The 14,178-nt window shown below is 36.1% G+C and overlaps 1 protein-coding gene across 1 annotated transcript in view; it reads left to right on the forward strand.

Annotated features, from left to right (window-relative positions):
• The window catches only part of LONP2 (lon peptidase 2, peroxisomal), a 136,890-nt gene that overhangs the window by 51,335 nt on the left and 71,377 nt on the right, over positions 1-14,178 (forward strand). The window contains exons 6-7 of the mRNA XM_012655012.1: positions 33-359; positions 10,144-10,285. Coding sequence (XP_012510466.1) covers positions 33-359; positions 10,144-10,285 — 469 coding nt within the window. The remainder of the gene's footprint in view (positions 1-32; positions 360-10,143; positions 10,286-14,178) is intronic.

The following is a 14,178-nucleotide window of genomic DNA, read 5'->3' on the forward strand; positions in this document are numbered from 1 at the left end:
TTTTTTCTAAAAAATATTTTGGCTCTTGTCAGATTTGCAAGGAGTTCTTTCACTTCAAAATTCCATGTGCTCAAATTATTTCTGTTGGATTATTTGACAGACCGCCTGGATATTCGGGCAGCCCGGATTCTTCTGGATAATGACCATTATGCCATGGAAAAATTGAAGAAAAGAGTGCTGGAATACTTGGCTGTCAGACAGCTGAAAAATAACCTGAAGGGCCCAATTCTTTGCTTTGTTGGCCCTCCTGGGGTTGGCAAAACAAGTGTGGGAAGATCAGTGGCCAAGACCCTAGGTCGGGAGTTCCACAGGATTGCACTTGGAGGAGTATGCGATCAGTCTGACATCCGAGGACACAGGTAGAATACTTTTCTCAGTTTAATCTCTGATTCTTCTTTCCTGTTAGTTGACTAAAGCCCAAAGAAAAGCTGAGGCATAACATATATCTATTTTTCTTAAAGGGCTATTTTTGGTACCTTTAATGGAAAGGACATTTACAAGACTTACTGTTAGCTAGCCTAGAGCCTGTAAGCGTTGATAGTATACCCAAACTAACCTTGACATTTGTATGACAGTGTATAGCTAGTCTGTGCCTCAGCTTCCCTAGAATCCATTTGAATGTAATTATAAATTATTTATGATTGGATATTATAATGTCTATATTCTTTTTAGCTCAGTAGCATTCCATAAATAATGACCCATAACTCTTAGAGTTTAAAAAAATAACTACAATTGGTAGGGCAGATAGGAGAAGGTAAGAAATCTTCGATAACAAATTTGTTCCGGTTACAGTTTCAAATTCCTTTTATGAAGGCTGATTTGTATTATGAAAATGAGCAATAAGGAGAAACGTTAGTGTAGTTAATAAGGCTTATTCTTGCATTACGGACTCACTTCTGTAAAAAACATATTAAACTGTAAGAACTGTGTCTCTGATTAATCTGACATTAGTAAACTCAGATTTGCATGTTATGTTCATTGTTTTTTTCTCCCTCGTGTTTCTATTGATATGATTGGAAGATACCCAGGAAAACATGAACTTATGTTTCATTGTTTAAGGGTTTCATAGCAGTTGCAAGTTGTGAGAAACATACCTATAGTGTACATATTAAAGAACATTTTAAAATGTAGAACATTTAAAAATGCAGAAACTATGAACTGCTTATAAAAACATACGATGCTTTTTTAACAATTTTCTGTTTGCCTTATTCAAAGACTGTTTTAGAAACTTTTCTGTGAGAAATGGTTATTTTTATTATCTTTCATTTGCTCACTTATAATTCTTATGCATAAAAAAAGAATCATTCCAAGATTTTAGTAAATGAGCAGTGAGGGCTGCAGATCAGGGTGGAGCATTGATCTGGGTGATTCCTTTTGGTAGTTTTGAAAGATATTTTTGTTGTTTGGACGCTCTTATTCTCGCATGTGCCACTAGAGGCTGTAGTTTGCTTGTGTAAAGAAATTGCCATCATCACTCTTGGACTAACCTTGGAGAAGCTGCGCCTGGGGCCTGAATGTTCTAATTTTAGCTACAGAGCTTTTGGGAGGTGTTCTTCATTCAGGTGACTTGATTCATACCCTGAGTTGTTCTAGTTGATTTCTTTTCTTACCTGTAGTATAGTATCGTGCAAGTATTTGAGGGGATTTAAAGGGTGAGTTTATGTAATTAATGTTATGTGGAATCGATGTCTTAGGCACATAGTATATATGTAATTTGTCCTTATTTCTTTCCACACTGGTATTTATTATTCAGTAAGGTTTATTAGATACGTGGCACACAGTGAGCATTCACTAAAAATTAGTTTCAACTATTATTACTTTAATTCTAAATTCTCAGGAGGACAAGTTTAGATTTACAAGCATCAGTATGACTTTTTGTAAATTTCAATCTCATTTTTACATTGCATTCTAAAATATTTATCCTGTTCTCAGCATTATTACTTAGTTTATATGGCAGAATTGTGGAAAAATGTATTTTTCTGTTGCCTAGTGATAGACAAGTATAATGTCATGGTTCTCACAATTTATGAACATTGTTGATTTTAAACAGATCTGTTTTAAATCTTTACTGACAATTTGTTCATTCTTTTTCAAGTAAGTATACTTTTGTGTGTGACTGTTAAGAATATCGAGTCTAACATAGCGAGACTTCATCTCTGAAAAAATTTTTTTAAAAAAATAAGCTGGGTGTGGTGGTGTGTGCCTGTACTCCCAACTACTCCAGCACCTTGGGAGGTGGGAGGATCACTTGAGGCCAGGAGTTTGTGACCATCCTGGGTGATACAGCAAGACCCTGTCTCTAAAAAAAAAAGAAAAAAGAAAGAAAAGAAAAAGAAAGAAAAGAAAATTGAGTCTGAAGAAAATAAGAATTTACTTTGTGAGTCCTTTGTAAAAGGAGGTTATGTTACAATCACTGTTGCTTAAAATATTTGTAAATTTAAGCTTTTTAGAAATGTATATCTTGAGGCCGTGATCATTGCCAAATAAAAGGTATCTAGGACCAGGCACTCCTGTAATCCTAGCCCTCTGGGAGGCCAAGGCAGGAAGATCGCTTGCGCTCAGGAGTTCGAGACCAGCCTGAGCAAGAATGAGACCCTGTCTCTACAAAAAATAGAAAAATTACCCAGGCATGGTGGCATGTGCCTATAGTCCCACCAGCTACTTGGGAGGCTGAGACAGGAGAATCGCCTGAGCCCAGGAGTTTGTGATTGCAGCGAGGTCCAGTGACCCCACTGCACTCTAGCCTGGGTGACAGAGCCAAACCCTATCTCAAAATAAAAAAATAAAATAAAATAAAAGGTGTCTGGATTTGTTTTGTGAATCATTCTCTAAACCTGATTTTAGATACAGCTTTCTGGTAAGTGATCCCTAGCCATCGCTGTACGAGATCATTCCTTAAACACTACAGCAACCTGCTCTTGGCTACTGGGGACTTACTACCCACCGACCCCCTAAATTAAAGTCTGGTAAAATGTTTATTGGAGAACCTGTTTGGAAGCGTGTGGAATGCAGTTGTGAAGAAGAGGTGAGAGTGAAGGCGGAGTATGCGTGTGTGTACGAAGTGAAGGTGAGTAGGAGGGAGGAAGAACAGTAGAGGGTCACAGCACAACTGTGGGCGGCATCTGTGGGAACATGTGACAATTGAGGCATTCAGGAGACACCCAGGTCTTGGCATCTTAGTACTGGTCATGTGCTCATAATGAGAGTTCATGAAAAGTTTTGTTTTCCTCAGTCTCTGAGTAGGCACCACTGTTCTGCAGCTTTTAAATAGCCAAAGAAAAAGCAGCGCTGCTCTATGTTATCTTCCTTGCTTATTCTCTCCATTTTTGTCACTCACTTTCCTTATTTTCCCATGCGTGGACCTCCAGCCTTTTGCTAGAAGTACCTGCTTATGTGAAGGAAGGTGCTAACACGTAGGAAATTGATTTTAAGAACAGCCAAAGATATTTTTTAGAGTTAAATGGTAATGAGGTGGGAGATGGTGAAGAAAAGGAAAAGCTTTGTTTACATTTAAATCTTAGACTGGGAAAATAGTAATGATCTGACTAACATTTGCTCATTGTTTTTATTTATATTATTTTGAGTGGCTTAAAGGAAGAAAAATGTTTATGTTCCATATTAACTCATTCAGTTTTTCAGTCTTCTCAACATTTCTCATTTGGGGTTATCTCCATTGGGATTTTTCTGTCTACAAGCCACAAAACACCTGTTCCCTTCTATCAGTTTTTACAACTTAAATTTTTATATTTAAATATTACATTTAAGTAAATCAGCTCACAAAAATTAAATATAAAATAACTTCTTTTAGGTTGAAGTTTTATAAAATCATGTTTGCATAATCATCTCTTTTTCTTATTCATTGGTAAAAAGAAATAATATGCTTATTATGATATATTAGATATATCTCAGGTCACTGTTAATATTAACTCTTAGAAGTACTTTACTAGCTATTTTTCACATAATCAAATTATATCATTACAAGGAATCCTTGAGATATATTATGAGATCTCAAATCACTGTTGATATTAACTCTCTGGAAGTACTTTACCAGCTGTTTGTTCAGATAATAAAATTATTATCATTGCAAGGAATCCTTGGCTCAATTTTCAAATAAGATGATAAGAAAAACAAACTTATGATTTCCACATTGATAAATTTTCATATGCAATATGAAATGAAGTTATAAATAAATTAACTATTTCATTATTAGTCTCTTCAAGGGAAAAATAACTGAAGCAGCAAGCTTTTAATATTTTTTTTAGCATAGTATATCAGACATATTATGGTTTGCTCACTATCCTCCTTATAGATTTGAATATAGCTTTTCTTTGCCTAAAACTTAGTTTTATTTTAAGGTCCTAACCCAAGGCTTCCCGTCTTAATATAAGTGTAATCAGTTATGATCTTACTCTTCTGTGAACTGACCACTTATTGTCTGTTGTACTCCTTTAATGATTAAGTAATATAGGCCTCTGGCATTTCTAACATACAGCTGTGTATATAAAACATAAATACATATATAAAAAGTATAAGCTTTGTCAGGCAGGGGATTTATTATATATCTTATACTCCTTTGTATATACCCTATGATGCTTATTTAGCACAGTGCTAAACATGGTAAATGCTCTCTAAGTATTTTCAGAATTAATGTAAGATTAAAACATAATTATATTTTGGAAGTCGAAGTCATGCTGTCCTTTAGATGAGTACATCCATATAAATTAGTCTATAAAAAGATTTAGGAATGACTGCTAGAAGAATAACAATTGGATTTGTTTAGACGCGTTATATTAAAATCTCAGTTCCTTAAAGACTATTTAGGATCTTTGTTAAACCGATGACTTTTTCCAATTTGAGACAAACACATACACACACACCCCGCCTTGGTAGAAAATTTGAAAAATAAAAAAAATAAAAGTCCCCATTTTTTTTTTTTACCATAAAAAGATATTCACTGTTAACATTTTGTTTCTTTTCTGCCAGACTTTTTATTGGGTTTTAAGCAACAGACTTGTAATCCTACCCTTTCCACTTAACTTTTTCACATAAACGTTTTTCATATTACAAATTCTTTGTTAATATCACTTTAAAGGTTTGCATTATAGCCAATAAGCGCCCTTTAATTGAATAGGCAGAAAAAATTGATAGTTAAATGCATGTGTTTTTCTCTCTTCTTTACATACTTGGAAAAGAAGTGAGTGAAGACACATTTTATTCCTAATTTTTAGATGTCATTGACAGTAACAGGTTGACCAGCCTTTTGGATTGCATTAGATTCGAAGATATTTAGGTGGAGGGCAGAATAGTAAAAAATAGTTGATTACTATGGGGCTGTAAACAGATCATGTTGTAATTCTCTGTAGTTGTTTTTTGAAGCATAAACCAGACTATTTTTTGGAAAATAAAAAATACTCATCACTCAAAATTTTGAACTGTATAGACAGTTTTGGTTTTGTGTATCTTATACACTAGTTGAATAGTCCGGATAAATCTATGTATTACCTGCAATAATTGTAAGAAAAGTATGAATTCAGTGTATTTTTAAATTAACATGCATCAATTTTAGGAAAAAATTTTAGGTAATCTTACATTTAGGCTGAATAATAAGTCATTAAAATGATATATTCTTTGTAAACTTTACTGTATTATACTGTTGCTTTCCAGATGCTGTATCATGAGGAAGCAGAATATAGAAAAGATTAATATTTTGCCCTTAAGAAAATTATAGGTTGTTAAAGAGTACTAGTTTCATTTATTTTCTACCAGTGTAGTTTCTCAGGAGGATATTTTACTATGTTAATTTGTTAAGAAATGGTTGCAGTTGTTTGGTGATACTGAAAGAGAACATTTTATTTTGTGTATTGCTACATTTTTCACCATCTTATTTCATATTCTATTACACAGATTTATTCAAAGTGATTTCTGTATCTTCAGTTAGTGAATTGCATGGTATTGTACCTTCTGGCAAAAGATAGTCCTGAATAGAAAAACATTTTCAAACAAACTCAGCATATATAAGATATTGACTGTTACATTTCTAGAGTGGTTTCTGACAAATTAGAAGTTCTTCTCTTTTAATAACCAGAAAAAGTGTTAAATCTTTCCATTAAATAATTATCTAGCTAGTTATTACTGGATCAATCATTTTTATTTTCTCTGAAAAGAAATACACTTTTTAGTGAAGCCCAAATCACTGGCTGTCTAACCAATGTCTGACCACCTTGGTTAGACTCAAAATGTCAATAAAAAGTGGCAAATTCAGGTATTGCTGAATGTGGATATTCTCTACTTTGACGTGAAGTACATTATATTCCTTTTCAGTAGCTTATGATCTCTGTGGTAATGGTTGTCTTGGTTTGACCTCTAGAATAGTGGTTTACATTCAGGAGACGTCACCTGTGATTGAGGAGCACTAAAGGCATCGAGCATGCTTGGTGCTATTAAATACATTTGTAAAAGTTGCTTCCATGAGGAAGAAATTGAAATGGGACTTAAATTCATATGTATTGATTTCTGCACTTGTACTTTTTCTAGGAAACCAGAAGTAGCTGTTCCTAGTTTAAGTAGCTGTTGCTAGTAACAGTTAACATCTTTTAAAAGCTTACTGTGTACCAGGCTCTATGCCCTGTGCTTTACCTATGTTCTCTCATAATCCTCATGTAATCCATGAGGCTGGCACTATTATTATCCCCATTTTATAGATGAGGAAACTGAGACTTAGGTCAAGTAATTTGCACAGAGTAGTGTTCAAAGGCTTGTATCACCTGAACAGTGGTGATAGAAAGATGGAAACAGTCTTACAGCTTTGTAGCCAGCATCTGTTCTGTGACAAGGCCCAGTCTCTGCCATCAAAGTGCTCACTGGCTCTTTAGAGAAAGGAATAGTACCCATGAGTAAAAACTAGGTTGTAAGTGTGCATCAGATGAATTGCAGGGCCAGAAAATGCGGTAGACAGTGCATTATTGGAACAATCACTTTGTGAGAGGTAGTCAGGATAAGTTTCTTAGAACGTTGGGATTTATATAGGCAGGAAGAAACCATATTAACAAAGGTAAACATTGTAAGGGGTGCAATCGGATCTTGATTGTGGATGAAGCAAGACAGTCATAGCAGTAAGTTGTGAAGGCCGGTGGGGTGTGGATTGTAAGACCCTTGAACTCCAGACAAAGAGTTTGAACCTTATTCTGTGGGCTCTGGGAAACAGTAGAATGTTAAGGAGGAACTGCTTATATACAGTGTGACCAAAATCTAGGTTTCTAGATTTGTTTAGAAAAGGTGCCTCCATAGAGTATTATTTTCTCTCCATAACTTTAGGTCTAGAATTGTCAGTACTTGTTTTTGAAGTCTCCCCATCAAAAAAGGAAAGGCAGTACATTACTGCAGCAAGAAATGCCCCATATTCTCAACATGGACGAAGCAGAGCAGGGTGGGGGACAGAGAAATGACCCATAGAGTCTTTAAGATTCTTAAAAAATTTCCCTTCCCTACCACTCCTGAAAATTGGAATAATGGCAAATCTGTACGTTCTCTAGAGAAATAATTTGAAAGAATTTATTAATTTTGAGTCTCATCCTTCCCGTATCTCATTCTGAAATCTTGGATTTGCTAATTCCTTATTGTAACAGGACAATGTTTATTGTATCTGGTTCCAGTGCCTTGGTCACCTTCTCTGGATGAAAGGCATTCCCACGATATTTTTAAGGCTCTTTTGTCTTTTCGAAGGTCACTCTATTTATTCTGTCCTACTTTATACCAATCATGTGGCAGAATTGAGGCCTGCTCTGTGAATCAGCTTTGTGCAGATCATGAAATAATATCTGCTGCTGTTCCACTTATCATCGATCATTTTCTTCCAGGCAGTCAGCCTTTTCTGCCTTTATGCATGACTTACGCAACAAGGTTGTAATTAAAATTAGTAAATTGCTGCTTAAAATAAAGTTTTGCCAGCTCTGTTAAAAAAAAAAAGTTTTTTTCAGTTTGATAGACATGTTTGTTTTTATTTCATGCCACATTCTACATCTGTCACAGTTTCATGAGCGATTCTTGTTCAAATGTGATAAAGCAGCCCCTAACATTTTAATGTTCACCAAAATATCAGGCTGAACTTGGTTGCGCCAATTAGTGTTTATGAGATAAATACAGTTTTAGTCAAAAGGCCAGAATGATGGAATTTTGATATAAATACTGTTGAATCCAGATCCTTTTACTCTTAGGTTGGTGCAAAAGTAATTGCAGTTTCAGACCATGAATTTTAAATCATTATAACTAGGCTCAAACACATCTTTGTTAATCAAAATGGGAACCATTACAATCAACACATTTTTGCCAATGAGAAAGAAGTTTGTTTATTCCTGTAGTGTAAAAATCCGTGCTTTGGGATTCAAAGAACTCTTGCAAAGCATTTTCTGTATCCTGCTGGTTGTGGAAGCGTTTTCCCTGCAAAAAGTTGTCAAGACGCTTGAAGAAGTGGTAGTTGGTTGGCGAGAGGTCAGGTGAATATGGCAGATGAGGCAAAACTTCGTGGTCCAATTTGTTCAACTTTTGAAGCGTTGGTTGTGCGACTCGTGGTTGGGTGTTGTCATGGAGAAGACTTGGGCCCTTTCTGTTGACCAATGCCAGATGCAGGCATTGCGGTTTTCAGCGCATCTCATGGATTTGCTGAGCATACTTCTCAGATGTAATGGTTTCGCAGGGAGTTAGAAAGCTGTCGTGGATCAGACTGGCAGCAGAACACCAAACAGTGACCATGACCCTTTTTTGGTACAAGTTTGGCTTTGGGAAGTGCTTTGGAGCTTCTTGGTCCAGCCACTCAGCTGGTTGTTGCCTGGTTGTATAAAATCCACTTTTCATCGCATATCACAATCCCATCGAGAAATGGTCCATTGTTGTTGCATACGAGAAGAGAAGACGACACTTCAAAACGATGATCATTTTGATTTTCGGTCAGCTCATGAGGTACCCATTTATAGAGCTTTCTCACCTTTCCAATTTGCTTCAAATGGCAAATGACCATAGGATGAGCGATGTTGAGTTCTTGGGTAGCTTCTCCTGTAGCCGTAAGAGGATCAGCGTCAATGATTGCTCTCAACTGGTCTTTGTCAACTTCCCATGGCCGGCTGCTGTGCTCCTCGTCTTCAAGGCTCTTGTCTCCTTTGCAAAACTTCTTGAACCACCACTGCACCGTACGTTCGTTAGCAGTTCCTGTGCCAAATGCGTTGTTGATGTTGTGAGTTGTCTCTGCTGACCCATTTTGAACTCAAATAAGAAAATTGCTCAAATTTGCTTTTGGTCTAACATCATTTCCATAGTCTAAAATAAATATAAATAGTAAGTAATAAGTCATTAGCAAAAAAACATAAAGTGAGTAATGTGCATTAAAATGATTTATAACATAACCACCTTTATTTAAGAATGTATTCCAATATCAAATGGCAAATTTCAACAATGCTAAAACTGCAGTTACTCTTGCACCAATGTAATACAATTAATAACAGATTATTGCCTCTTAAAAGAGTTTGGATTTTTTTTGGGGGGGAGGTCTACATTCTGAGCGGCCCTTCAGCTAATTTTGATCTCCTTTGTGAAGATGGTGATGTTTTAACCAGCCCTGGGGCAGCTGTTTCAGCATATAAAAAGGTCATTCATTGTGTTGGAGGTAGGGGGATGCTCTGAAAAACCACGAAAAGCATGGGAATTAAATTCATAAGGTCCTTTGGACATTTTGGAGCCTTGAAGAGTAAAAACCATAACTGGTGACTTAAGTGTAGTGTTTTTCTATTTCACTAAATGGCAAAAATGAGATACAGTTCTTCCAGTATCATGGGCAACTTGCAGCCAGAATTTAAATAGAAAGTAAGATTAGAATTGAATCTAATAACTTGCTGTGGACATTTATTTTTATACAGTTTCTTCTCAAGGTGAAGATAACTCATTGTAAATGTCCTAGAGAAATATAGTAGCTTTCTGTTCACCCTTTGTAAGTAAAAAGGGTGGATCGTTCCACTACTGACATTTAAAATAATAATAACTTTTTCATATATTACAGTGCCTTTATAAATATATGGTACCTTTTTGATTTCTAACTAGTATCGCTCTTGCCTCCTGACATCTCATTGTTGTGACCTTGCTGCTTGATTTCTGTAGGCGCACCTATGTGGGCAGTATGCCTGGTCGAATAATCAATGGCCTGAAAACTGTTGGGGTTAACAATCCAGTGTTCCTATTAGATGAGGTTGACAAACTGGGAAAAAGTCTACAGGGTGATCCTGCAGCAGCTCTACTTGAGGTAAGATTTAGAAAATTGTCTGTCTGTAATCACACTGTGAGAGTATGGATGAGGGTAGATAATCATATTCAAGTAATATACACATTGGTCTAAGTTTCGTTTTGGGAAAAACAGTTTGATAAAGACTGAAGTTCGAGCAATTTGACATTTAAATTAAAATGTCTCTTATAAGTCCCTTCATTTCTTTTTTCCTGTTTTGTTTTTATCAAATAGTTTAACAAAATTGCGTGCATGCTTATTATTTAGAGACCAGTAATTCTACAAAGTTATTATTACAAAAAACAGCAAGCAAGTTCCCTCTGCTTGGGGTTACCCATTTCCTTTTCTGCACTTTGACCTTTTTAACTTTAGTTGATTAGCTCCATTTTCAAAACAGCATGACTGGCCCGGCGCAGTGGCTCACGCCTGTAATCCTAGCACTCTGGAAGGCCGAGGCGGGAGAATTGTTTGAGCTCAGGAGTTCGAGACTAGCCTGAGCAAGAGTGAGACCCCATCTCTACTAAAAATAGAAAGAAATTAATTGGACAACTAAAAATATATAGAAAAAATTAGCCGGACATGGTGACGCGTGCCTGTAGTCCCAGCTACTCGGGAGGCTGAGGCAGGAGGATCGCTTGAGCCCAGGAGTTTGAGGTTGCTGTGAGCTAGGATGACGCCATGGCACTCTAGCCCGGGCAACACAGTGAGACTCTGTCTCAAAAAAAAAAAAAAAAACAGCATGACTATATTTTTTGATTTTTCAGTTTTTGGCATTATCTATGGATTCCTCTCTATAGGAGATAAGGATGCTTTTTCCCTTCCCTTTGCCCCCACTGTATAATTTTTATACTTCAAGGCTTCTAATATAAATTGTGTCTTTAAGTCAGTATTAGTATTTACATTATTATGATTATAAAAGTGCTTTTCACAGCTGAACCATGTGGTAAGCTATGATCATTTTTCTTTTCCTGTTCCTCTTTTGGTTTTTCTGTTGATGTTTTTTAAAATCTTTTCAGAGTTAATTATTGTCGTGTTTCTTTTGTTTATGTAATCTCACCAGTTGTATAATTCTCATTCTAGACATTCAGATACTTAGGTGTTCTATCAGTTTTATCTTCTTGAACTTCCAATCTGAACTAATTGCTTTCTACATCTGGCATGTAACTGTCTTCCTGGGATCTTCCTTCACCTCTTACCATCTTGGATTTCCTATCTCCTATGTTCCATGTCTTCCTCTTTCTTGGTTCATTTCCTCGTTTTTGTGGTGTTAATCCCCCTCATGGTTTCCTGAGAAAGCTTTTATAGGTGATAGATATTTTTAAACTTTGCATAACTGAAATATCTTTATGTTTTCCTCATACTTGATTGGTAGTTTGACTGAGTATAGAATTCTAGTTGGAAATAATTTTCCTGCAGAATTTTACTTTGCTCTCTAGTTTCCGTTGTTGTTGATAAGACTGCCATTCAGTTCCTATCCTTTGTGACTTGTTTACCCTGAAAACTTTTAGGATTGTCCGTTCATCTCAGTGTTCTGAAATTTCACAATAATCTGCCTTGGCATGGGTCTTTTTTTATCTGTTTTTGCAGATTCTTTGAATTCTTCTTGTCCTTTGGTTCTGGGAAATTTTCTTAAATTCTTTTGCTGATGATTTCTTCCCCTTCATTTTTTTGGGACTCTTATTACTTGGATGTTAGATCTTTAATTTTCTTATCTTTTCCCTCCTATTACTCATCTCTTTTATTTTTTACTCTACTTTCTGTTCCCTCAGATTTATCTTTTTTTTTCTTTCTTTTAAGACAGTAGTTTCAGTCGATCACCCAGGGTGGATTTGCATCTCACTGTAACCTCGAATTCCTGGTCTCAAGTGATCCCCTGGCTAATTTTTAAAATTATTTTTGATAGAGATGGGGTCTCACTATGTTGCCCGGGCTGTTGTTGAATTCCTGGCCTCAAGCAATCCACCCATCTAAGCCTCCAAAAGTGCTGAGATTATAGGAGTGAGCCACTGTGTCCAGCCAAATTTATCTTTTAAAAACCCTTCTATGAGTTTATTATTTCAAAAACTTTTTTTTTAACTTCTCTGCATGTTCTTTTATAGTACCCTACTCATGCTACATAGTTGTAATGTATCTTCTTATCTCTGTGAGAAAGACACAGATTTTTAAAAAATGTTTACTTCTTTTTTACTCTAAGCCACTTTTATCTGTTTATTTTATATTTCTTTTGGTCTCCATCCTTATAAGAGTCTTTCATTAGATATCTGGAAATTTTTTGTGTGTGTCTGTTCATATTTAATAGCGAGGAACAAAAAGGCTGATTGGAAGCTGTGAGCATAGGAGTGGCACTTAACAGTGAGTTTCACAGTAGGGTCATCAGGCTGGGCTAGTTGACTGAGGAACCTCCTATTTCAGTAACTTTAGATCTTTCTTCTAGGCTGGTCAAAGTCCCCAGAAAAGAGTCTTCGAGTGTCTTGCCTTGAGAATGAAGGCCTGGCTGCCAACATTCTGGGAGCCAAGTAGGGGAAAAAGAGTAGGGGTGGGGGAGTATCGCTGCATGCAGCGTTTGTTCGCCAGAACCCTTGTTTTCAGCATAGCACATACTCTGAGCTGTGCCCAGGTTCCCCTGTGCAGAGAACCACTGCTGTGTTCTAAAGAAAATAAACCTCCAGTGTTTTGCTGGGGTGGGGGAAGGGATCTGGAACCTGACTGCTTCATAAATTTACTTTAAGCAGTCATCCTCATTTTAGCACATCTGCCCCCTCCCCACTTTGACCTCGTTTAAGTGAAATGTTATTAATTCAAACTGATTTGTAAAACTGAGGGAAAACTTACTTTGTGGAAGTTTTATTTTTTCTTTGATTTTTTTCCATGCTTTGAGTTCCCTCATGCTTCCTGTTTTTGTAATCTTAGAACAGAATGGCCTGGGACATGTGTCATATAACAGGGAGACCACTCTGGTTTGCCTGGGACATTCCCAGTCTGTGCCTAATTATTAAGTGCACTGCTTTTTAGTCTCAGAAATAAATTTGGTTTGGACAATAAAAAATACAGTTACCCTATGTAAAATCCTCAGAGTTTTGAGGTAAGAGTTTGATTTGGTTTGGTTTTGCTTGTTTTCATCATAAGATAATTACATTCTGGCTCGGTAACTGGTTTACTTTGCAGTACTATGAACAGTTAGTGTTCTATATCATACTATAGTTAAGATTTTAGTAGTTTCTTAGTTAATACCCCTACACTTTCAATTTAATTTACAATGGGAAATTTTTCAGATAGTCTACAGATTCTCCCATTCGACACTTACAGTTATTCTGTTGAAAAGAATTAAGAATAATTCCCCAATACTAAGTTTTCTCAACAGTTTGTTTTGGGGATTCCTGAAGCAAGTCCACCAAAGACAGCTTTACAAGTAGTGAAACATTATTAAATCCCCTATATATTTGCTCAATTGTTACATAGTATATTTGAAGTCTTCACCTATGCTTTGTAATGATTTAATAATATGTGTCGAATTGATCTTTGATAAGAAATAGCTAGCACGAAATGAAATCTTCTTGTCTGTTGTAGACGTTGGTACTCACTTTTTTGGCAATTGATTTATCAGCGTTCCAAAATAAAAGTATGAAAGCCTGAAATGATATCTCTAAGTAAATGCCACATGGGCCCACATACTTATCACTGTACTTTAGTTATGAATAGTATCATTTCCTTATAGATCATGGTGCTATAAAATGAAGCAAGATCGATGTATAGAAGAACCGAGTATCTTGGTACTTGACATCCTCTTCCTCCTCACTTGCCCAAATCCTGGGTAAAACCCTTATACCTCACAGGCTATTAAAACAGTTAAATGACAATATATGAAAAAGTGCTCTGTAAACTGTAAAGTATTCTACAGACGTTACTTTAATACT

Source organism: Propithecus coquereli, unplaced genomic scaffold (genome assembly GCF_000956105.1).
Source record: "Propithecus coquereli isolate 6110/MARCELLA unplaced genomic scaffold, Pcoq_1.0 Scaffold458, whole genome shotgun sequence".
NCBI classification, from domain to species: Eukaryota; Metazoa; Chordata; class Mammalia; order Primates; family Indriidae; genus Propithecus; species Propithecus coquereli.